Below are 25080 nucleotides of genomic sequence, written 5' to 3'. Positions count from 1 at the left end.
CGTAACCACGTGAGCTCTTCAAAAGGGAAATTTGTGTAATATTTCTTGTTGGTTTCATTTGGGAGTTATATAGATCTGGTTGTTCCCTCTTTTTTTTCTTTTTAATGCTGCTGATAATGTTATTAATGACTAAAACTCCCCAATGTGCCAACAGAACTGTTTTTATCTCGTTACAATGCCGGTATTTCAACACATCTTTATGGATTGTGTTTTATATGAAACTATTTTTTCTGTCCACGTGTTCTTCTTTGTCTTTGTATTTGAAAGTTACCGAATTATGAAGGCATTTTCCCTTATTCGGACTACTGTCTCTTCTCCTAATCATTTTTTCCATTGCAATAGAATGGACGAAGTCGGTAGATTTTCATTCTTTACTAACTTACTCAGAAAAAAAAATGCGGGACCTGTCCAGCACACCGTCTGTCCCGAACGATCGTTTTCTTTTAAAGTGTTTTTTTCTTTTTTTCATTAGCAATGTTTATTGCCGTCATTACCTTCTGAAACATCTTTCGACTTTCTTTGAAAGTTCCTTTCGTTAGTATTTTGTATACATTATTTTCTCAGTGTCATAACATAATGCTTTATCTTTATATCAAACCATAGCTTACATAACGCTATAACATTTAATAAGATGATGCCACTCTTGCTACGTCACCTCTGACCCTCAGCGCAATGGAAAGTGATCAACATGACCAGGCTAATGTCACATCAGCTGATAATACAACAGTTGTGTCACCTTTGATCTTTGCGAAAAGGACACGGCAAGAAAACGATTGGTAGGGTAACAAAAGGAAGAGGTTGAAAGAACTGGGGATGCTTCTACACATGCCAAGGCACGAAGCGAGCAGGGTGTGAACTTGACGTCCTTTTCTGTAGTAAACTGGTTGGTACAAAATGCAACGACATCACAGGTCACTCTCTTGGAAAGAAAACATAGACTACGTATATGCCATGATACACAGGATAGACAAAAAGAGATCTTACACAGCAAGTGAAATCCCAAAGAGAAATTACACAATTCAATATCGTTTAAAAGAGTCAATGGTCAAAGAACACCTGTTTGTAAAACAATCTTCATGAACACCACAGGCCTGACCCACATGTTTATTTAAAGTGTCTTATCCGAAAAAAACAAAAAAACAAGAGGTCCCCTCCCCCCCTTGAACACATTACGCCCACCATGAGAGAGCCAAGGATGACAAGTCGTTCCATAAAGTGGCATTTTTTGACAAACTTTCGAAGATATCCTCCTGTCTTCAGATGACTATCCAGGAAACGTCAGATTTGCATCAAGTATACATGGAGAACTTTGCAGAGAGGGTGAAAGCCACATTGAGCTATCAAGTGTTCTGCCAAAAGTTTAAGAAAGATAATTTGGGTTCACTTTCAACCAAAAAAGACCAGTGCAACCTTTGCACCAGCTTCGAATTAGGAAACCTCACAGAAACAGAATACACAGCTCATCAAATATGAATATGAAGAAAGCTGCAGCTAGACAAGAGAAGGAGAAGGACAGGGAGGTGGCACTGGACCCAGAGAACAAAATGTTTGTCCTTTGTATGGCGATCCAGTGCGTCCTTCTGGCCTCATCACTAAAGACATCCACCTTATATTATAAGACAAAACTGGCTGTACACAATTTTACAATTTAGGATCTTGCCACCAGAGACGCCAGATGATGTGCCTGGGATCAAAGTGAAGTTGGTCTGAGCTTCAACAGTTTTCATTATGTCTGACTCACTAACTGGTATTGCAAGTGACTGACTTCAACCACTTTATCATCTGCAGTGATTGGTGCAACTACTAAAACAGAACTGCCACCCTGGTGAGTACAATGGCCTCGCTGGCCAAAGAGCTTAACATCCCAGTTGAGCAGAAATTCTCACCAAGGGCCATACCCAAATGGAGGTGGATTCAGTCCATGTCACTATTAAGCGATGGCTAAAAAACGCACTGATGTACATCCCAAAGGACTACGTGAACATCATGCTCCAAGCCAGACGCATGTCCAGGCCCTATGAAGCTATGTACCTTGGCAACAGCTTTTTCAAAGATTTTGCAAAGGTCGGAGAGCACTAAACAATCCGTCCAGGGATAAAAGCAGGCGATTCTACTGTCACTGACTTGCAGGCATCAAAGTACACTCCAGTCTTTAAAATTCAATACAAGCTGAACTTTGATGATGGATGGCAGGCGCTGAAAGGATCAAGAAAGCTGAACACCCAATGTACGACGGTTACTGCTGGACCTCTCTGAAAGACAGATTGAAGATAACTGCCAACGAGTTTAAACATCTACTGGAGTTGAAGGCGGTCGTACCACGATGCTACCATAATTACCATGAAACTTTGCCTCAGTAAGACGTTTTGAAAGCGATCAAGTCAAAGTCGATTATTGTAGTCTTTCAAAACAATGGTAACTTTTGTCGTATCGCCTTGTTATAGCCACAGGACACAGAGTGAGACAGACATGCTCTTCTATTGTTGAGAAAACTCAATAATGTAGTAGTTGTCAAGCCACGCACCTTGGAGAAAGTTGGCGTATTCTTTGATACTTACAAAGTCTTTTAGTATAATAATAATATATTATTATGAAGCCAACTTCACTCAAACCATTACTGAGGTAGCAGAGCTTCTCTGTGGCTTTCTGCTTTCATTTCTTTCTTAGTATTACTTTTTCCAGGCCTTTGAAAGGCCACCCAGTGCCAATAGTACTGTGTCAGACACTGTCATACATCCTAAAGGCCTGCTGATGCCACTGCTACTACTGCTGTTTTTGTTTTTGTTGTTGTGGTTGTTGTGGTTGTTGTTGCTGTAGCTGCTCTCCCTTACCATTCGAACCTCCTGTTCTTCTACTTCAAATATGATTAATATACCCATTGCTGTGTTCTGCTTCTTCTACTTCTATTAAATGTTCCAATTTGTGACTGTTGTTTTTGCCAGAATTGACTCCGTAACACTGAAATGGCAGCAGCTGATAGTATGTCGGTAGCAGTAATATCGTCCTCCTCTTCCTTCTTCCTCCTCCTCCTCCTTTTTTCTCCTCACCATCTTCCTCCTCACCCTCATCCTCCTCCTCCTCCTCCTCCTCCTCCTCCTCCTCCTCATCCTCCTCCTCCTCCTCCTCCTCCTCCTCCTCCTCCTCCTCCTCCTCCTCCTCAACCTTCTTCTTCTTCTTCTTTTTCTTCTCCTCCTCCTCCTCCTCCTCCTCCTCCTCCTCCTCCTCCCCCCCTCCCCCCTCCTCCTCCTCCTCTTCTTCTTCTTCTTCTTCTTCTTCAAAAGATCACGATGATTGAAGAACTGATCAAATACGTTACAGTCAAGTGTGGCTTGGCTGCACTCAACCAAACTCGAGGCCAGCAGTGGCTTCCTGATAAAACCGGCCAACCCACAAAATTGAGGGTTGGTTGGTTTTATCAGGGAAAATTTGAGCGACATAACCGTCTAACCCACGCAGTTTCATTAAAAGCGATTTTTTAAGGAAAAAAAGGTCTACAGTGTTTCGGTAAAGTGTTTTAATAGGTGTTTGAAGCACTGGTTTATCGTTAAACACCTTTGTTTTGAAATAAAACAGTTTTTTCCTTCTCCTGTAAAATTTACCTCGCTGGGGTTAGCCGGTTTTATCACAAGGCCGACGATAATTTAACCGTCTAAAACGGCTGATACATTTCGTTTTATTGTCACCCTTGTGCAAAATCAGCAACAAAATAAAAATGACAAACAAAATACAAACCAACAACAACAAAAACAACAACAATGCGGTTTTCGATTGGGACCTCAGATGGGAATGGGTTTTTTTCTTCGTCTTGGTTAGTCCTGCCTAAGACGGCCACCTGTCTTATACGACCACTTTTCTCCTTGACAATGGGTGGCTGCCTTATACAGGTATGACTGTATATATACATATCTGGGACAGCTGCTCGAAAAAGAAATTATAAATAGAACTAAGAATAAATTAAGCATTGATCCCTTTTTAAGGTTCGGGAAATTTGGGTTACACAATGGCAAACATACAGTGAATACATAATTAATTATATGTATGTACAAATGCCCACTTACTTAAAAACATACTCATGAATACACAATATTACTCCAATAAAGAACAATTTCACAAACATGCCATTGCTGGTCACCACTGTGCAGCGCCCTGGGTTTTTTTAGCCAGGATTATCATGTCTTTCTAAAGGACACATACCCCAGTGACCACCCACCTCAACCTCGTGTCAACAACTCTTGCTTGACATTGCTTTTGGGTCTGAACTCTCTACTCACTTATTAACCAATGGAGGCCCCATGTAAAATTGGAGAATATGAAGATCTTGAATAATAAGCACTTCAGCGAAACTGCAGAAGCTTCACCAGGAGCAAGCCGTTGCTGACAAAGAAAGTCTAACAGGCCAACTTGTAGCATGCCAGTTACCCCCTGGCAGCACAACATGCTCCAGGTGCAATTGCTCAAGAAAGAATGAAATGAAAAGAAAAAGAAAACCTCTTTGAACTTGCCCTTGAAAAGGAGATTCAGGGCACTTGTGCAAGATTTGACTTTTTTAAAAATTTTACCCCCCCCCCCCCCCCCCCCCCCCGCCCCTTTCTATTTGCTGTAAATAACCAGTATCATCAATATCAAGTCAAAATATTCACTTTCATAACTTAGCCTAAAAACTGATTGCATCATAAGGTACATTATTACACACAGAGGGAGGGAAGAGACAAATAGGCCCACAGGTAAGTTGTGCAAGGGGGCTAAGAGTCTAGAGTTAAGCATCACAGTCAGAAAAAAATGTTCAGCTGTGGAAAAGAAATTTATTAACTTTTTCTTGCAAATCAATTTTGAGTTCTTTCTATACTGGTCAAAGTTCTAAAGATGGCAGGTTTGTTGGGCTTGTTTTACCCTTTTTTGAATTCTGAGAAAGTTTTTAAAAAATTAATGCAAGTTGGGATCAAAGCCACTGACGTGATGTAATCTATAATTACTTAACTGATTATGATTAGATTTTTTGCATACCAAACAACATTCAGTGTACAATGATTTATATTTTATTTTTCACCTCTGCAGTTGGATGTCTCGTATTGCTCGACTCCTTGTAATATCAAATATCCTTCGAACGCAGAGTTCAGGATTCTGGTCAATGGGAGAGATGGCGTCAAAAACAGCAATGGTTTCGAAAGATGATGCTTTACCTGGTACTTTTCTCTTTTTTATGATTTTATGTGTCTGATGAAAGTCTGTGTTGAGCAAAAAAACATCTGTTGAATGTAAATTCATGTAGTCAAGACAGACAGCTTTTGACATATAAAAACTAATGAAGAAGTGTGAAATGTGCATAGTGTAGGTACCTTTTACATATAGATAGGTTTATTGTAAAAGGGCCGGATGGTGAACAATTATGTTCCCCTCATTGAAGACAGTATCCACTTGAAATGTTCTCCTAGACAAACCCCTTTTCTCACTTGGGCACAAGTATCTTTTCTACATTGCATGCTGTTTCAGCTTGCATAAAAGGTTACTCGGGGGCTCTCGTGGCCTAGAGGTTAAGGTGTTCACCTCTCATTCAAAGGTCCCGGGTTCGAATCCGGGGTAGCAACCGAAAAATGTTCTTCTCTACAATTGTCTCCTTTCACCTCCTTTCCTGTTCTCTAGCACCCCATGTTTTGTCGTCTGCTTTCGTCTCCTCTTTCTTCCCCCACCCACCTCCTTTGCTCCCTCCTCTGGGCTGCTGACTGCTGACTCTTTCTGCAGCCTTTCTACTGCTACTCCTTGGCTCCTTCTTACTGCTGATTTCTGCCTCACCTCTGATCTTCTGGTAGGAAAAATCTACACATAGCCTTCTCGGACAGGGGCGAAAAATCTCAGAGGACCTGTGTCCAAGTTGTGCACGTTAAAGATCCCATGGTGGTCTTAAAACAAGAGTAGGCTTCGGCCGCCACCCGAGCAAAATTCAAAATTACTTACCAAATGAAAATATTAGGTGTGTCCCGCGCACTCATATGACCTTATGCAGTTGCGAGTGCCGTATAACACTTACCGAAGAAAAAAAAGGTTACTCCAAGAAAATATGTCTCGCTCAGAGTATGGCACTTAAGAGGAACAAAAACTATCTGCCTAGTAATACTAGTATTAGTGTATATACTTTTAATTCTTTATGCATCTAGTAGGACAATTTTTTACAGTGCCCTGGTTGGTATGGTGTATGCTTCTTCTGGATAAGTCTTACTTGTTGTAATATTATCCCATCGTGTTTATGGTCTATCCATCATTGTGTTGACACCAGTAGACTACAGCTTATTGAAGACAACAGCCACTTCTGCTTCTTTTTCTTCGATCTTCTGCCGTGTTTCTGGTGAAATGTTCTTTAAGTTTTTCTACTCAGAGAGCGACTATTTCTTATGCTATGACATATTTTCATCATTGTATATAAAAATGCTTGCTTTTCAAAAGCAGCCGTTGAGCAGAGGTATATATACTCATTTTTCTTGTGTCTCTTCATAACTGGGATTTATCTAGACTTTAGCCAATGAAGTGAGCTCAAGTGTTCACCTGAGTGTGGTACCTTTTCCCTTCTTTGCACTGTTTGGAAGCCTTGGTATATGTTGTCAGTGTTGTAAATCTAGCAGTCAACTCGAGGTCCTCAGGTGCATAGGTTCTTTAACCTTATTCGTACGTCATGTTTTACTACCGTATCCATATGACGTGGGGAACTTTGTGCCACCACTTTCCAAAGAGGAAATTTGCTCGTTTTAATCCAATCCGTACACTTTGCATAGCAATCTGTCAAAATGATTTTTTGAGAAATACTGAAAGTTTCAAAAAGATCTTCGCTCTAGAAGTATTCTAAAATGTGAAGAATGCAACCCTGGGGGTACAAAATATCCCCAGGGCGTACGGATAGGGTTAAGCTGAGGAGGCCAGTGCTCCTGGGGTTATAATGGTAATATTTTTTTAGCTCTCAGTTATCAAGATGTCTGTAAGATGCTGGAAAGACTCACAGGTTTTCTTCTCCGCTGGGATTTTGTAAGAATACTCTGAAGTATACTCAGTTAAACAGACTGTATAGACTGGTAATTTTTATAGAATAACTCCAAGACCTCTCACTGTAGATTTGTATACAACTGTGAATATCTATTTTGCAAACAATGCCCTTTTTGTAGCTTTTAAGAAGGCAAGGCTGTGTGATCTGAATCTGCCGTTTTGAAAGCTTTCTACAAGAATGACTGATAACAAACAGTCACTTGCTGCTCACTTGTACAACAGCTAGGTTTTAATATCTATTAATTTGATGGACCTAGAATTGTACAATAGCATAGGGCTGTCATCCTAGCCTTTGCCCAGACTACTCCTGTTGATAATTGTCACTTTTACTTTAAAAGCATAAACTTAAACATGGTCTTGCTCATTTCATCTCATTACAGAATCTTGGTCATCCGCTACCATTAACACATTATCAAATACTCTTTTCAAATGTGGTCAGAACAATATTAAGATTATTTCACTTTCACCCATGGCAATTTAATCTGAAAATAAAAAAGTCTTCCTTCTATGCCATGAAAGCGGCTATTGTGGTACTATCGCCACCTCAGGATATTGCAGTCAATGGTGCAGCCACTGAATGGACTCTTTCTGATAGCTGACTATGTTACTTTTGGCATTCTTATCTAAAAAAGACTGGTAGCTCGACTATCTTACCCTGGAATCAGGAATGCAGAACACCTGAGAAAAAAGTATGCAGCTGTCCCCCAACCAGGCCGTAAGGTGTGGTCTGGGAATTAAGCCAGGTGCGTTGAGCTCAAATCATTATGTGTACTTTTGTGAGAACCGTGTCACTTGGTTTATCTGCTATAATTCAAGTGCTACAATAAGAAAAGTTCAATTTTCGTGATGTTCCTGACAACTACGATATGTGAGGCATCGTAGTGAAATCAGACGCTTGTCTAAATAAGGAAATGGAAGGAAACCATATTTTTCTTCCTGTGTGGCAATTTTTATCTAATTTTTATTTTTTGGCCCAACACCTTTTATATCCATTCAAAAACACTTTCTTGAAAAATGTTGAACTAAGAAACAAAAAATGTAAATTTACAGTTTCTAAGGACTCTCAATCTTTGGAAGTCACCAAATTTTGGCGGTCATTTCTCTTTAATTTTACCTCTGAAATCAGGTGACCTCCACCTCCTCCAAACGCAACTATCTCGACTTCTGTTGAAGATTGAGATAGATAATTTTTGTCATTGAAAGCAAGACAATTGCACTAGCTTTAAGATGATACCAATAACTCCATATGCCCAAAAATTGACGAGCGCATGATTCTACTGTATCATGACACATATTTACTTTTTGACCTCCACAAATAAAATCAGTTCCAAACTGTGCTATTTATATTTAATTTTTACAGTCAAAGTTGTCAACGACTGACACCCATCGTTGAGGGAAGAAGAGGTTTTGTTCGTCAGATGGATGTCTTAGACAGTGTCGTTATAATTTTTTGAAAACATAAATAATGGGGGGGGGGGGGGGGGGGAGTTGAAAGTGGTCATATGCACATGTGATTGTCTGTCTTAGACAGGTGGTCATTATAGCAAGTTTGACTGTGCTGGAAAAACTTCAGAACAAAAGCTTGTTCTTACTCCCTTCTCTCTATTGGTTTGCACACTTTACATACCTGGTCACCATGGTAACTTGATGTATGCAAGGCTTGCTTACTTGCCTTTGACTTTTAGTGAGTGGTGCGAAACGCTACCTACTACCTGGGATGATGTCACCTCCAATATGCTATACATTTTTCCCAGCCTTATCTTGTCTTTGCATTCTCTTATTTAAGATGGGTTTGTTTGTTTTATAATTTTATTCCCTCCTCATTTGACATTAGGTGAAGGAGGAGTTTCTAAATGTGTCCTCGGCCAGCAGCCAAATCCTGCCGTGCTCCTTATTCTTTTTACCTGCAATTCCAGTTTTAACTCTTTCCACTTATTTCGTTACTTTTCCCAAAGTCAGCGAAGCCAGTCTCTTTTATCTTTTTTTTTTTGGTTTGTTTTTTGGGGAGGGGTTTTTGTTTTTAGACACAACCAGTGGGTAAGAAGCCATGTAGGCATTGATGACAACGAAGCCGTTGACCACTTTGCCAAAGAATCTCTAAAACTACCTCAAAACAAAAATTGTAAAATCCGTTTCTCTGACATGAAACCGAAAGTAAAAGAACACATCACATCTTCTTGGTCCCAAATTTGGAACCAATAAATACCCAACCAACTCCCATTATATTTAACCGAAACTTATGCCCAGGAAACCCGTGTCTCTCCTACGATGAGAGAATGTTGTTTACACAAGATTAAGAATAGGACACACACACGCCACGCACAAATATTTACTCAAAGGAGAGGAAGCTCCTTTTTGCATGGCGTGCAACACTTATTTTACAGTTCGGCACATTCTTACGGAATGTGTCGACTTGGACGATATATGCATTCAGATGTAAAGATATCAAAACTCTTCTTGACATCGTGAGTCCGAGAAAAATTTTGAGTTTTATAAGAGAAATAGGATTGTTTCATAGGGTATAAAAATGTATAGTTGTGGTTGTCGGTGAATATACTTACACGGAAATTAATATTGTAAATGCCCATGTAAATAAGAAGTCTTTACCGAAAGATTTTTATAAATGTCTGTCCGTCCTTTTAACATGATGATGATATGACCTTGTGCAGTTGCGAGCGCCGTGGGGCTCTTACTAAGATAAGTGGTCATTTGCACTGGTGATTGCCTTGGACAGGTTATTCTAAAGAATATGTTTAGTCACTCTTATTATTCTGGTTTGAGTGTCAAATTTAAAAAGAATCTATGAAAAAAATGATCTAGGTAGAGATCTGGCCTGGTATTTTTTTCAAGTTCTGCGTGCTTCGCTGTTGGCTTGCTTTGAGGGGAGAGGTTAGCACAATGTTTTTGGACTAATGACCTGTCTGCTATACTAACGGTGTCAGTCTTTTGCCCTGGGCCTAATATGGGGATGACGAATTGATTGCATTAGTCAAGCTGTAATATGTCATGCTGTATACTACTGAAAAATGAGACTAATTGATATAGTCATGGTTACAAGGATCTATTCTTTTTTTTTATAATAGCTAATAATATGTGTGGTGACGCAGTGGAATCGGGCACTCATCAGTTTTTTAGGTATATGGAATTATTGGTATCTTAAAGGTTGTCCGTGGCCTTGCATTTGATTTTAAAAATATCTGTTTATCTTGAACAGAAGTCGAAATATTTGGCATTGAAGGGGTTGGGGTCACCTGGTTTCAGAACTAAAATTAACGAGAAAATGGCCGCCAAAGTTTGGTGACTTTCATAGCTGAAAAGTCCCGGGAAACTTTAAATTTACATTTTACGTGCCTTCAGTTAACGTTTTTCCTTTAAAATTCACACATGATAATGTTTTTGAATGGATATACAAACAAAAATTCGAAAAGAAAAAGTAAAAACTGGCCGAAAAATGTCTATTTCTTGGATTTCATTATTTTGACCAGCGCCTGATTTCACCACGATCTTACATATATGTATGTAAGGGGTTGTTTTTTTCATCTTTATACCATTTTAGTCATGTATCACAGTGTCTGAGGAGCTATCGTTAAACTTTTCGTCTCATGTGCCGATGATGTGAGTTTGATTCCCACGCTTGGAAAAGGTTGTACAGCGTCTGATTTCTCTGTTTGAAGATATCCTCCACCCCCACCCCCTTTCCCCTTCAACCCATGGTCCATTGTTCCCTGACCCTGATAGATACGGTCAAAGTAGCCCACCTTCTAAAAATGTTTTAAAATTAAATGTTGATAAGGGCATAAGACAGTTACAATGTATGTAATGAATGACCTTGCAAGAGACTTGAAAGCACTGTCGTAGATAGTCAAGTACTCCATGACCGACAATGTTCTGATCACACTGAAAGTTGCTACAGTCTTGGTTTTTATAAACACGGTTGGTTGGAGGGCGCTACTGGCAGGTCTTACTTCTTTACTTTTCCTCTGTTGTTTCTGTCTGTCTGTCTTACCGTTTCCTAGAACTAAATGACCATTAGTGTGTCGATGTGCTTCTCTTTACTCAAACAAACTCACACATGACATGGAAACATTTGTGTTTTTTTCCTGCAGGTCGATCAGAGAAGCTGAAAGTTAGCCCCAAACACACTGTCCTAGGGACCACGACAGTCCCACCTTTCCCCGAAAATGTGGAAAATGCTATGTTTGGTGAGTTTTTTGTTTGACCCGTCTGGTTTTCCTCAAATGGAAAGACCTTAGATTAAAGACACTTAAAGTGGGTGGTTGGCGCATGCTCTGGTTTGATTTGCTCCTTTTCCCCTATCAAACGTTTGTCATCCTTATCTGTCCTCCTTTTTTGTGTTTGTTTCTATTTTGTAATGTCTCTAGTCTTCGGCACTTACATGACCTCATTGTGTTGCAAGTGGCGTAACACTCTGACTAACACTAAACAAGGCGCACCGGCAGTGGAATTTTTGTTGCCGCGGGGGATTCCCCGCCAGGCGCCTTATCACGTCGGGGTCACGGGGGTCAGCTCCCTGTCGCCGCTCTGTCTGGGCTCACTTCAGTTTTGGTACTTTTCAACGTACAATTTTAGGTGTATCCTTGTATTTATGGTAATTCTCATTTAATACACCCAAAGCATGCATTTCTGCTCTTGAGACTCAAAAAAGAATGGATGTTGTAACTTGTCTGGTTATTTCGTTAGACGCGCTGGAGTCAGCAATGGTAAATTGTAATTTTTTTGGACTAGCGTGAATGAAAAAAAATCAATATAAAAAAAAGGCATCGTCAAAATCTGTCGAACTTTTGGAACATGAACGACATAACATTGGTGCAGATACTCAGAAAAGGTGGTATCTGCGCATATAATAGAAAGCTGTAATTTTGCAACTTTATCCATCGGGCACACAATTCGCTATGAAGTAATTCCTCCAAATACAACTTTATATGTCTAATATAATCGTGAATATTCGCATATTTTCTCGAAAGTTTATAAAAGTTACCATGAAGTTTCTCTATGAAAGGTACAAATCGATTTTAGTGCTAGAATACATCTTCAATATAGATCTGATACACGAACAGTATCTGTTACACTCTTGAAATTCCTTACTTTTCTTAAAACGCTAAGTCTAGGTTTTGTAAGTTGACTGAATAATAGGGATAACTTCTGGTAATTGGGTTATAAGAATAATTTCTAGCTTTCCAGGGACACAGAATCAGCACCAGACTTTTCCAGCTTTATTTTTCGTTTCTATGACCATTTGCAGTAACTGACAATGTGACTGATTTCTTTACATTCATAATTGTGTCCGCGTATATTTCCGACACAAAAACTAAGAATGAATGTGTTAGCTGTCATTATTTTTATTCCATACAAGAAGTTTATTTACCCATGTATTTACACGATTTTGTGGGTTTTTTAACCGCTTAGATTCTATATTATATCTTTTTAGTTGTATGCAGGCTGCCACAGACACAGCATGATTCATGAACAAACGCAGAGTAACTTTCTCTTGTTTAATAGTAAAATAGGAGCTAACGCTGATCGTCTTTAGTTAAAAAATGCAGATGTGCATCTTTCTTCTCTTATAACTTGACTATTTCTACTCGCGTAGATTTAAGATTTCTTATGGTAAAACACATGATATTCGTAGTCAGTTTCACACAGATTTTGGAGAGATTTGTCTTGCCTTTTTTAAATTAACAATCATTTATTCATCAGTTTGTAACTAAAATAGGACAAATTGGGTACTCTACGAACACTTTTCTAGAACAAAAACTAAGGCACAGAAATTAACCATTCTAACGCAGAATAAATCTCAAGACATTGAGCTTTTAGTACATCCGCGTAATGGTTTGCTATGCGGGATGGGGAAGAAGTTATATCGTTTTAAACATAGTCAAAAATGCAAACTTCCTAACCGACACCGGCAAAGTCACTTCAGGGCTCATTAACCCTGTGACCCCAAGCCGGGGAGCTCCGGCGGGCTGCTGAGTCACGCTAGCTAAAAGTAACAGAATCGGGCGAAAAGTGACTCCGTGTAAAAGACACTTAAAAACTGGCCGAAGTTATAGTTAAAATGATAGACTTCAACATTCAGTAAAATTTTGTTATATGGCCAACAGTTGGATGAATACATGGTAGGCCTATGTAGTTGGTAGTAACGGGGGACTGGCAGTATAACAGGTTTCTAATGCTGTCCTCGGTTAAATAACCCTGACTGCCCATTCTTGTCTCTTTTTCTCTCTTTCACACTCTCTCTCTCTCTCTCTTTCTCTCTCTCTCTCTGTGGTTGTATGTGTATATGCATACTATATCATATATATATAACATTACATGTTACATATAATATTAATTAGCAACTGGTGATAAAGATCAAGTTTGCATGCTGCAGGATGCATTTTTCATTGTTCACAATAATAAACAGAGTTTTTTTGCAATCATTTGCCTTCAGGACTGGGCTGCTTTTGGGGTGCGGAGAGAAAGTTCTGGAATCAGAAGGGAGTCTTTTCCACTCAGGTAGGTGGTTGAGTGAATGGTTGAAAGGAAAGAAATGCAAGGGGAACAAAAGGGGAAAAAAATGAGTGTTCTGCAGGAAGGATGTGTTCCAGCACTAAATAATGACGTTTTTGTGTGGATACAACAACAACAACAAGCTCTCAAATTAAAACAAACGCTACTCAAAGAACAGCATCCTGGATAAACAAAAGCAACAGTAACAGTACCCAAGATTAATAAAAACAATATATACAAGAAGAACAGCAGCAACCTAACCTTGTATTGATAAAAACAGCAACGAAAACAACTGAGTCTTTGAATCTGCTATACCATTTCAGCATATATGGTATGCCAGTGACTTGTCCTCTGCGGTCTTCACTGCTTTTGATTTCCGGTAGAATTCTAGTGTCGACTTGTGGGCGAGCAAAAAATACTTTGTGGTCTAGATTAAATAAAGCCACTGAAACACCAGCAGAAACATAACACTGGATTAACAAAGACAACAACAACAAAAGCAACTGCAACGACACCAAGAGACTCCTTGAACCTATGTATACAGCAACAACTATGTCTCTTCTTTAGTTACAAGCCGCTAGAGGGATCATGTGCTCTGATCCTTCCAACTCATTTCTGTTTCACTCTTGCTTTTGATGCATCTGTTACAGACATCACACCGGTTATGAAGAATGAAAAGCTTTTAATAAGACCTGCCCAAAAAAGCTATACTATGGGAAACGTGTTAGATTTAAGGTTAAAAAATAAAATTTGTTGTAGCTCGTTAGTTTCAGTAAAGTTGTTATGTTGACTCGTCTGAATCTAGCACTCTTTGTCTTGTTTTAGGTTGGCTATTCAGGTGGATTCACTACCAACCCCACATACAAAGAGGTATGCACTGGTCAGACAGGTCATAACGAGGTCGTCCGTGTCCAGTTTGACCCCAAGAAAATTTCCTACGTAGATTTATTGCAGGTAAGTTGACGTCTCTGAATGTATGTGATAAATTAAAGTGTGCAAAATTGTGATGTTCTGATTTCATGTCGTGTATTATGCTGGTCTTTTTCTTAAAATTTTCTTTCATAATTGAAATTTTTTGTTTTGTTTTTAAGTAGACGTTTTTATACCCACATCGATAATTTAGATCAATCTGGAGGCAGGCTTCCGATCTTGACTTTCAGGGCCAAACCAGGCTGAGAGGGATTCAATATCCCAGCTGAAAGACCAAGAAACTCGATAAAATTTCTCCCCCCTCAGGAATCGAACTCTGATCTCCTTTAGGCAACAGTGGGGTGCCTACCGGCACACCACAGACGCCAGTTTTAAATTGAAGAATTTATCCTTTACATTAGCAATTTAAACCGAAGTCTTACTCGTACCCTCCTTCATCCTCCCCCCCCCACCTTCCCATCCAAGTAGTTGTGAATCAGGATCATCATCTATGTACTGTTTCTTTGTGACGTTTTTAATAAACTTGCCATTTCTTTTTTCGAAAGATACCTTATGAAATGTTAAATTATTCATACTTAGAAATAAATTTTGTTTCATTTCATGTTAGTTTACAACTTTCAGAGTGATTAGCGACATCATGCTTTGTTAAAATCAATGCCGATTGATATCCCCCCCCCAAGGTATTCTGGGAAAACCACAACCCGACGCAGGGCTATCGTCAAGGCAACGACGTGGGCACCCAGTACCGCTCGGCCATCTACACATACGGAGCTGACCAGCAGAGCCAGGCGGAGGAGTCCAAGGGCAACTTCCAGCAGGCGCTGACGAAGGAAGGCTTCGGAGCCATCACCACGGAGATACAACCTGCGGGAGAGTTCTACTACGCCGAAGATTATCACCAGCAGTACCTTGACAAAAACAAGGACGGCTACTGCGGTCTGGGAGGTATCGGAGTCGCTTGCCCGAGAGGACTGGTCAAGGCCAAGCAAGATCTATGATTGTGCAACTTGTATATATGTATCGACTGCTCAGTGCATGCTCATTTATGTACAGAAAGAGGCTATGCAAATACTCAGTCAGATGGAATGGGCAGGATGCTCTTGTTATGGATGTAATATGTATTTTTTTTAAATTTGGAAATTGCTTCTTGTAACACTTCAACATGGTCCCGGGAAATAATGAGTGTATAACATCATTTGCTGCCAGGGCTATATGGCACCAAGGTAGGTTTCTCCAAAAGGAGTTGTGAGTTCCTCCCCACTTTGATATCATGTTGCTGATGGCTCTTGCCGAGGTCATGTTTAGGGGCTAATTTATTCATGCACTAAAAATTTTATGCATAAAGTTCTCTTTTTTGTAGAGTGAATTACATTACTACTTTCATGTTGACATGATCAAGTTTCAAAACTTGGTTAATTTCATTGGATCAGTAAAACCAAAGAGTGTTCTTATCCTAAGTTTCTTCTAGATGATTTTTAGACTGAATGATAAGAGATCACCTTCTGAATAAGAGTTTCTCAGATTTTGATACCGGTGTCTGGGGTGTAGTGGTTAGGGACTTTGCTGTCATATGAAGGAGACCTGGGTTTAATTCCCAAGTGAGGAGAACTTTTTTTTATGTCAATAATATCTCGATCTTTCTGACCGTAGATAGGATATTGTAATGTATCGCTTTCAGCCCGGGTTGGCCCTGACAGGCGGGGTCAAAAGCCTGCCTCTGAAATGATCTAAATTTTGTTGATAGGGGCGTAAAAGTGAAAGCACCTACTTTTTAAAAAAAATTAATTTGACTGCAGTTAAAGTGAAGTGGACAACTGTCAGTCACCCTCCCAATATTGCCAAATTTAAAAAAATTATTTTTTAAAATCCAAAAGCGGGAGCCATTACGGCCATGTATTATTCTTGAGTCGGTTCCAATTTAGCAAAAATTGGAGTCACCATTGACTTGTGGACCAGAGCATAGTCTACCCTGCTGATGATGGTTGGCGCTCCTGCCATGGTGATAGAAAGAATGTAGATTTTATTTATTCTGCAGATAGTCCGGGGTTTTTTTTCTTTCTTTGTTATGTTCCATGCTCTAAATGTTCATCTGTGGTGTATGTGTAAAGGTTATTTAATTAAGATCTTCAATGTTGCACATTGAAGACAGGAGCTCAAGCCTTTGTGTGTATGCAAAAGTCTGTTCTTATGAGTTGACTATCTCCATCTCTCTGCTGGGATAGCGCTATAGAGCATTCAGATGCTTTCGAGAAAATGTGAAAAAACGTTTTTATTAGTAAGTCTAATTGAATTCAGGTTTCAGCCTCTAGATTTTTACAATTTATATTAAAGTTGTCATTAATTATTGATACAAAGTAAAATGTGAGAGCTGATTTTCAAGACTGTGCTTAGGTCAAAAGCCTTGAGTACTTTGAGATCAAAGTTTTCAAATTTTGTTCCATAAAGGGATAGTGAACTGCAGTGACAATATTGTGTCCCACTGATAAGCAGGGTCAGAGCAATTACAGTCAATCTCCTTCTCTTTAAACTTAAACCTACATGTTTCTGGCCATTCAGCTTGTGTATCATTTGTCACAATTGAAAAAACAAATGAAGAAGTCTTGGTTGAAGCAAATTGCAGACGACAGCTTATTACGAATAACGAAAGCGACAGGCCAATTTCATTGGACTCGCAATGCGGAAAGAACCTTTGGAGAATATTGTAACAACAGGCAAGTTTGATGGAAAGAGAGGTAGAGGCAGACGGAGGGAAAAGATACTGGACAAACTGACAGCATGGCTGGGAGCAGCAAGAACAACAGACACCATTGCTGCAACACAAGACAGATGGAAGTGGAGGTCCATGATTGCCCACGCCAGTCGGCAAGGCACCGGATGATGATGATGATTTGTTGCACAAGTATCGAGGCGTCTCTTCTTTAGAATGATATTGACTGTGGCTGTTACAACTAGATCTTGTGTTAGTACAGATGACCGGTATGGAGAGAAAGGTGACCACTGAAGCAGGTTCGACTGTATTGCTGTATCACGTGATGGATCCAATGTTTTCTGTTGCTTCAAGTTAAAGATAATCAGAAGCAAACAATTCTCTAAGTGTAAAGCCATCTTGACGACATTACAATGGATATTGTTGTAACTGAGTTCATGTACAAATATTTGGTTTTTCTTGTGGTGGAGGGGTTGCTGTCTTGTAAATATGTTTAGAGGATTTAGTTCTTTTAGAGCTTGCTTAGCGTTCAGCTTTTTACCAAATTTACACCAGATTTTTTCACTATTGGTCAGCAAGTGAAGAATATTTTCTCAAGTTTTTATATTTCTTTTGTTTTGAAATAAAATTTCAATGTTTTATTTGGCATCATGTACTGAAGAATCCGTTTGTGATAATAACTGGTATAATAAGAATACAAAACAACCAAAACGACTCTCGATTCCTGTGTTGATGTTTTTTCAGTCATGCCTTTAAATAATGTACTGGAATAGCAAATTCTTTTTTTGAAATTTTGGTTATGTGGAAAGAATAGTTATTAGTACAGTTGACCTCAGGACCAATTGAGTTGATGTGTTCAGGGGAGTGAAAGATAGATCAGTTCATCTGAAGTTCAACTTAACCATTGGGAATTTTTTTTTTTTTTTAAAGAAGGGGTGCTGGGACCCAAGAAAAGATCAATTTAACTCTTTGCATTCACACAGCCAGCAGTACAAAATACCTCGTCTGGTTACTCAGCCTGGTGAGTGACTGTGACGGACTTCTTGGGCCTGTCGCAGAACTGGGTCAAGTGACCAGAACGGATAATTTTCACTGTCACATTATTATTGCGGCAAGTTACCTCAAAGTGTTAACGAAAGATCAACTCAAGCGAGTTCAACACAAGCGGAGTCGACTGTTGTAACCCACAGCAGCAAGAAGAGTAGATGAAGAGCATGTTTTGGTCCAAACATCAAACCGTACTACGACTAGACCAGTCATTTTGTTGTTTGGTTGGTTGATGCAAGCGACTACTATTGAGTTACCAGCATCACATCTCCTCTCTTTTCTTCTTCCCCAATCACTACCTTAGAATAACAAAGTTCTGTCTGACATTTTGGCTGTTTTCAGTTACTAAGACCGTGCGGTCGGAAATCAAATGTTCTATCATCTGCTCTATCAAAATCGTAAGATTATTTTGAGTTGTGATCAAGATATTCTAAGAATTGCGTTCGAAAAAGCTTAAGATACTACCATGCGACTCAAAATTTTTTATGTCAATTTTCTCAAAACTAGGTACTGAACAAATAAAACTTTGTAATTCCGAGGTAGCATGGTGTAATAATAATGACGTACAATCGCCTCTTTCCACATCAGTACTGTTGATCATATCATGTCTTAATTGACCCACATTGTAATTGTAATGAGGAGAACTTACTTGTACTTTGTACAGTAGCCTATCGAGTTACAGGGTTCACAGTCATCAAGATTTTGTAGGCCAAGCAATTTTCAGTGAGTATTTTTTTTAAAGTAGAGCAAAGAAGTTCACTCTTGATTCTTAAGTCGTATGTTATTGGCTGAACTTTAGATCAAGAAAATTATACTGACCAATCAGCCTTAAGACGTACAAGCTTGAAGATGACATCAATAACCATATATGCTAAAAATTGACGAGCGCCTGATTCCACCGCGTTGAGACACATATTATATATGCTAAATAAGAGAAATAAAAAGATAGAAAGTAACTTATCTGTGTATGAAAGGACTGTAATAACACGGTAAATAATAGGAATCATGAAAAGGCAAGCAACTCATCTGTGTTTGAAACAAACACGATAACATGACAAGTAAGAGGAATATAAGGAAAGTCACCAGAGATTGGAAGAAAAAAAAGGATTATTTACAGGGATGAAAATAAGGCACAAGAATCAGTATTCAGTCAAATGCATTTATTTTATTCAAACAAACAACCACCACAATAAGAAAAACAATTAAACAAAACATAGATTTTTTTTCCTTATGATTATCTGGCCAACCCATCCTCATCTTCATCTTCTTCCCCGAGAGTAAACAACATCCCCCCATTATCCGGGGGTCTCACAGACTCCTCCCCGGACGGCCTACTGTCATTAGGCTCCGCCCCTCCTTTCGACTCCGGCACTGACATCTTCTCCCCAAACAGTAACGACGAAGTGCTGCTCAGCTCGTCTGTCTCATCAACTTCCATTTTGATGTCCAGTTCTTGACTCACCCTTGTGTGGCTGATGCGCCGGCTGGCTAACCCTGATGGGAGGGTAGGGGACTCTGCTACAGCTGGCTCCAGTTTGACGTCCAGGTCTGGCAGTTTGACCTCTAGGGGGCACGGTTCAGGAACCTGCGGGGGGGGGGGGGGGGGGGGGACAAAAAAAGGACACGGTACAGTAAAAGCATTAGAGTGCTTAACAAAGTTCTACGTGGTATTCCCTAATTTAGTCAGTTTTACGACACTTGCAACACAATTAGGTTAAATATAAGTGCCAAAGATTAGAAGTGTTACTGTTACGAGGGAGTAACAAACACTAAAAGGGAGGAGGAGAGATTTAAAGGATGAAAGATGTTTGATGGGAAAAACACACCAGAACACCCACCAACCATGTATATCCCAGGAAACAGTCACAGATGATTGATGAGGGTGTTATTTTGAAGTTGAGAGAGTTTTCCTCAAAAGATACACAACCTACTGCTTTAGACTGGCCAACTCCAAAGACAAAAAGAAAAAAAGGAAAGGAAAAAAAATACATCTCATCCCATTCTTTTATAAATGACTACCATCCTTATACTTATAATGTGACATACATATTATCAACATGACAAAAACCTCTTGTTAAAAGTACATGAGTGTATGGTCTTAACGCCTGTAACAACACTCTGATAAGGCCAAGCTGAATGGGTCGAGAGCTTTGTAAACTCCGCAAAACAACCGAAATTCAGAGATTCAAACCAGAGCCATCCACTTGATAGTCCAGCACGGCACCAACTGAACTAAGGGAGCCCCCACCCGTTGCTATGAGAAATGTGAACATTCCAAGACCACCGCAAGCTGAGACTAAAACTAGCCTTATGAATAATCTGAGCAGAGAGTGACAGGAAAAGAATCTCACTTTGAATGTTCCGATTCGCTGATGGAGAGAGCAAAATCCAGTGTTGAAGAGTATGGGCACTGGCCTGCCACATTGGCTGTCTGCAAAGGGACATGGGCGATACAACACTTGACCAGGATCGTGAAGGATATCTTGTGACCAGTCAAGGAGTTTTTTAAATCTGCCGTTTGAATGAAAAACCTAAAACATGCTAATCAGGGTTAAATCAACTTTTTATTAATTAAAAAAATTTAACTCATTGAAATCTTCATCTTTCTGGTATCAATATTTCACTATTCAACAAAAATTTATGAACATTACTGACACAGCATAATTAGAACAAAATATATCACAAAGAGTTGGGGGCGGGGGGGGGGGCGGGGGTTCTAACTTGCAAAAATTATGATTTTTTAGGATATAGCTGCCTGCGGATGAGTTGATGCCATCAGAGGAGAGAAAAAAAGATCAAGTCATCGTAAGTTCAAATTAACCTTTGGGATCGTTATAACGAGAGGCAGGGGACCAATGCGAAATGCCCGTTATAGCAGGATTCTCGTTTTAAGGGACCCAGTAACAAATTCAAGGGAAGCAGTAAAGTAGGCCTAATCGATGAGGATGGTGTTCTGTTTATTCCTTTTTGTATTTCCCCTGATGATGATTTGGTTCAACATGATCTCTAGGTCTTACTTGATCAAAAATCGAATCAGGTCTCCTTCTCTAGCACTAGCAGTGTTGACCGCTCGGCGTTGGCGATCAGAAAGAAGGGGCTCTGGCTCTAGCCTGCTAGGTTCACTCACCCGCTGTGTTGTCCCCCACCCCACCACACCGTGTGGTGCGTTGCATCTGCTTGTGCACGTCACACATTCACTCCATCTTTCACAGCATTGTTACCTCTCCATCCCGCACCAGAGAAATGAGAGGCATGGTAGGCCTAGATAATCTAGACTGGGCTGGCCTATCACACGATGCGTTCTGCTTGTCTGCGCATGCCACACCCTCCCCTCTCATTCGCTTCGGCCTTCATTATTGGTTCGCGTGGGCTCTCCCATTCTTTGTTTCGCTGGATCATCAACAACTTTCTCAACTGGCGAGGTTTTAATATGTTTAATTGGTCTGTGGGCTGTGCACAGCAGCAGCAATAATCCGTTATAACCGACTCGCGTGACTGTCTGATAGCGCAATAGCAGTATTTCATTTACAAAGATAAAGAAGGGGAAAAAACGGGGTTTTAGAACAGTGTCTTTATAACAGACTTCTCGTTATTTCGGAACTCGTTATAAGTGGATTCCACTGTAGTTAGCTTGATTTTTTCTAAATTATACTTTTCTGGAAACAAAACATTGAAAGTAGTAAAAAAAACATCAACCTTAAAGCCATATTTTTTTCTTTTAACTCATTCGCTACATATTATTTTCAGCTTGTGGACAATTATTTTTTTCGGAAGGGTGAAATGAGATGGTGACTAGTGCTCAGTTCACAGGTCTTTGGGGCCACAAATTCAAATAAATATCAACATATTATATACCAAAATTTTCAGTATGGTTTGTCAAATACATCTGTAATGTTTATTTGTGTATTTTTCAACTTTGGTTCTTATAAGAGGCGATTATGCAACACAATTTTGATTGGATGCGGATAAAATTCGAATATAAAAAATTAATAATCTTTGGTGAAACTCAAAAAATATGTTTGCACCTAGTCAAATGATACATCAAAATAACCATAAATGAATATAGAGCTGGAAAATAGTGAAAAATGTGCAGTTATTTACATATATTCCTAAATATTTGTACATTTGAATCATAACATCCGATATTGAAAAAGCAAAAAAATTTAATGATCTTGAAAAAAGGACCACAAACAGAAAAAAACACTTGTATCTTATAAATGGAATTATTCAGAATTGCATTTGGAATAAACCTATACATGTCTCAAGTAGCACTTTTTGTGTAATTTCACCAAAAATGAGTGATTTTGGGGAGAAAAAAAATATTTTGACAATTTAGATCTAGACCTAGATCTAGCACTCAAAAATATTGATTTCTCAATAAAAACGGAATTGGCAATTTGAGTCCAACAGTATAAATATTATAAAGAAGAGTCCTGCATTTCTTTAGTGAGCAAAATAATGATACATTTTGTTGTGTAAAATTACTAAGACTGGTGTCTGGGCTATAATTTTGGCATCGCGATAAAACAAAGCTGCATAAACTACGAAATCGCATTTCAAAACTGAATCTAAACTTCCGATTTTCGGTGGAAACGCTTGACCCGGAAGTCAATGTTACATTATAACCTTTATTTCAACACGGATACGTGGATTGGAATAAAATCTATGCTAGAATTATAGGTCGGTGCTCGAGCCGTCGGTGGCGGCTTGGCGTACGGAAGACATTTTCGTCGTGCCGCTACCCACGGCCCCGGCGTAGCGAATGAGTTAAAAGTTTTCCTATTTCGAGGTAAGAACCTGGTATAATTTTTAAGCCAATTTTTAATCCTACTATTACTATTAATAAAGTACAAATTATTAATTATTTAGAAGGCAGGCTGCTTCAACCCAGACTACCACAACCAGCCTGGGCTGTTCAAGATCTCCTATAGCAGACAGACAAAGACACGCACAATAACACACCTTCCTCACATAGAGAAAGAATGTATTCCCTTTGCTTGTAAGGCACCAAGTCCAACCAATGTACTATTATAGACACTGATGACAACATAAAACACACATTTCTCAATGTCATGGCATTAACAAATTGCAATACTTCAGTTTCCAAAAAGGATACGCTTCTGGCAAAACTTGCTGAGAGGAATAACTCTGGCACAGCAGCGAACACCATCATCCACAAAGACGCACTTTGGGAAACTTATGGGTTGGTAGTTCAGACCTTCCGTAGCCTTCATACGACGCTCAGTCGACTGTTTCTGAAGCAGTGCATCCTGGTAAAGGGAAAAAAAAAGTATTTGGTAGAAGAAAGCTTCCCTGAAAATCAGTGCTAGCAGAAGGAACGTACACACCCTGGCAACAAATGGTATAATAGCTGTCATTTTCATACGTGAATCAGATTTTTACACTTTGATTATCAGAGTTCGAACTAGATTGAAGTTTAGGCTACTCCAGAAAACAAAACCTAGTCAAGGCATCATTTTGATCTATATTCATAGATCTGTCTGTTCTAGATAATTAGGTGGTAGTAGATCTTAATCTAGCTAGCTTCTTTAAGCAATGGCCTTTTTAAAATCTGTTTACAACCTATCAGTGGCTTCCTTAGTGCTATGTCATGCCACATATATTTGTTACAGAATATCTTTATAAATCATATTGCAATGAAATAAGTGCCAGACGTTTGCTATGAAACATCATACCCACTCTACTAGATTCATGCTACTCTGGAACAAATGTGATATTAAGTTTAGCCATTTGTTGATGAATTTCAGTGCTCACATCTGGCTTCAGAGTTAAAACTTTGCACGGAACTTAATTCATTTCTGAGAACAAATAATACAGGTTCCATTTGTGAGTTATTGGAAACAAGCAAATGAGGAGATTGTAAAAAATGTCATCAAATAAAATATGGATCATTAGGTTCCATTTGTGTGGCATGAAAAACTAGCAAATAAAGAGATTACTGAAAATGTCACCAAATAAAGTATAGATCATTAGGTTCAACTTGAGAGTCTTGTGAAACTAGCAAATAAAGAGAAAAAAAAAAAAAAAAGAAATATAGATAATCACCCCAATTTCCCAGCCAACAGACTGCTGTATTACCTCCACATCATCATCATCAGTCCAACAGAGGAGATAAAGAAAAATACAAACCTTTCCAAATTTCTTGTGATAGCGTTTCATGGCACAAAGCTTGTCATACTTGAGCCTTTGCAATGGGTCCTTCTTGTAAAGCTTAAGGCTTCCTAAAAAAAGGGGGAGAAGAAAAAGAAAGGTTTAAAAAAAAATGCTATATCATAATGGCAGAAGCACCCAGAAAGGAATTCAAGGGAAGCAGTAAAGTAGGCCTAATCGATGAGGATGGTGTTCTGTTTATTCCTTTTTGTATTTCCCCTGATGATGATTTGGTTCAACATGATCTCTAGGTCTTACTTGATCAAAAATCGAATCAGGTCTCCTTCTCTAGCACTAGCAGTGTTGACCGCTCGGCGTTGGCGATCAGAAAGAAGGGGCTCTGGCTCTAGCCTGCTAGGTTCACTCACCCGCTGTGTTGTCCCCCACCCCACCACACCGTGTGGTGCGTTGCATCTGCTTGTGCACGTCACACATTCACTCCATCTTTCACAGCATTGTTACCTCTCCATCCCGCACCAGAGAAATGAGAGGCATGGTAGGCCTAGATAATCTAGACTGGGCTGGCCTATCACACGATGCGTTCTGCTTGTCTGCGCATGCCACACCCTCCCCTCTCATTCGCTTCGGCCTTCATTATTGGTTCGCGTGGGCTCTCCCATTCTTTGTTTCGCTGGATCATCAACAACTTTCTCAACTGGCGAGGTTTTAATATGTTTAATTGGTCT

At 39.4% G+C, this 25080-nt stretch overlaps 2 protein-coding genes across 6 annotated transcripts in view; one reads left to right on the top strand and one right to left on the bottom strand.

Moving 5' to 3' along the window:
• Positions 1-17890, top strand: part of LOC101854198 (peptide methionine sulfoxide reductase MsrA 1) — a 19259-nt gene extending 1369 nt beyond the window's left edge. For all 3 annotated transcript variants that reach the window (XM_005107488.3, XM_005107486.2, XM_005107485.3), the window contains exons 2-6: positions 5056-5183; positions 11136-11231; positions 13481-13545; positions 14365-14493; positions 15150-17890. In XM_005107488.3, coding sequence (XP_005107545.1) covers positions 5060-5183; positions 11136-11231; positions 13481-13545; positions 14365-14493; positions 15150-15467 — 732 coding nt within the window. In that variant the 5' untranslated portion in view covers positions 5056-5059 and the 3' untranslated portion in view covers positions 15468-17890. The remainder of the gene's footprint in view (positions 1-5055; positions 5184-11135; positions 11232-13480; positions 13546-14364; positions 14494-15149) is intronic.
• A 1478-nt stretch (positions 17891-19368) lies between these two features.
• The window catches only part of LOC101853816 (KAT8 regulatory NSL complex subunit 2), a 13429-nt gene continuing 7717 nt past the window's right edge, over positions 19369-25080 (bottom strand). For all 3 annotated transcript variants that reach the window (XM_035972197.1, XM_005107484.3, XM_035972196.1), the window contains exons 6-9: positions 24374-24465; positions 23340-23493; positions 20575-20705; positions 19369-19808 (exon numbers count right to left, since the gene is read on the bottom strand). In XM_035972197.1, the coding sequence (XP_035828090.1) occupies positions 19458-19808; positions 20575-20705; positions 23340-23493; positions 24374-24465 (728 nt within the window). In that variant the 3' untranslated portion in view covers positions 19369-19457. The remainder of the gene's footprint in view (positions 19809-20574; positions 20706-23339; positions 23494-24373; positions 24466-25080) is intronic.

Source organism: Aplysia californica, unplaced genomic scaffold (assembly GCF_000002075.1).
Source record: "Aplysia californica isolate F4 #8 unplaced genomic scaffold, AplCal3.0 scaffold00608, whole genome shotgun sequence".
Classification (NCBI taxonomy): Eukaryota; Metazoa; Mollusca; class Gastropoda; order Aplysiida; family Aplysiidae; genus Aplysia; species Aplysia californica.
Note: the sequence above shows the minus strand (reverse complement) of the source record. Positions and strands in the feature narration are given on the sequence as shown.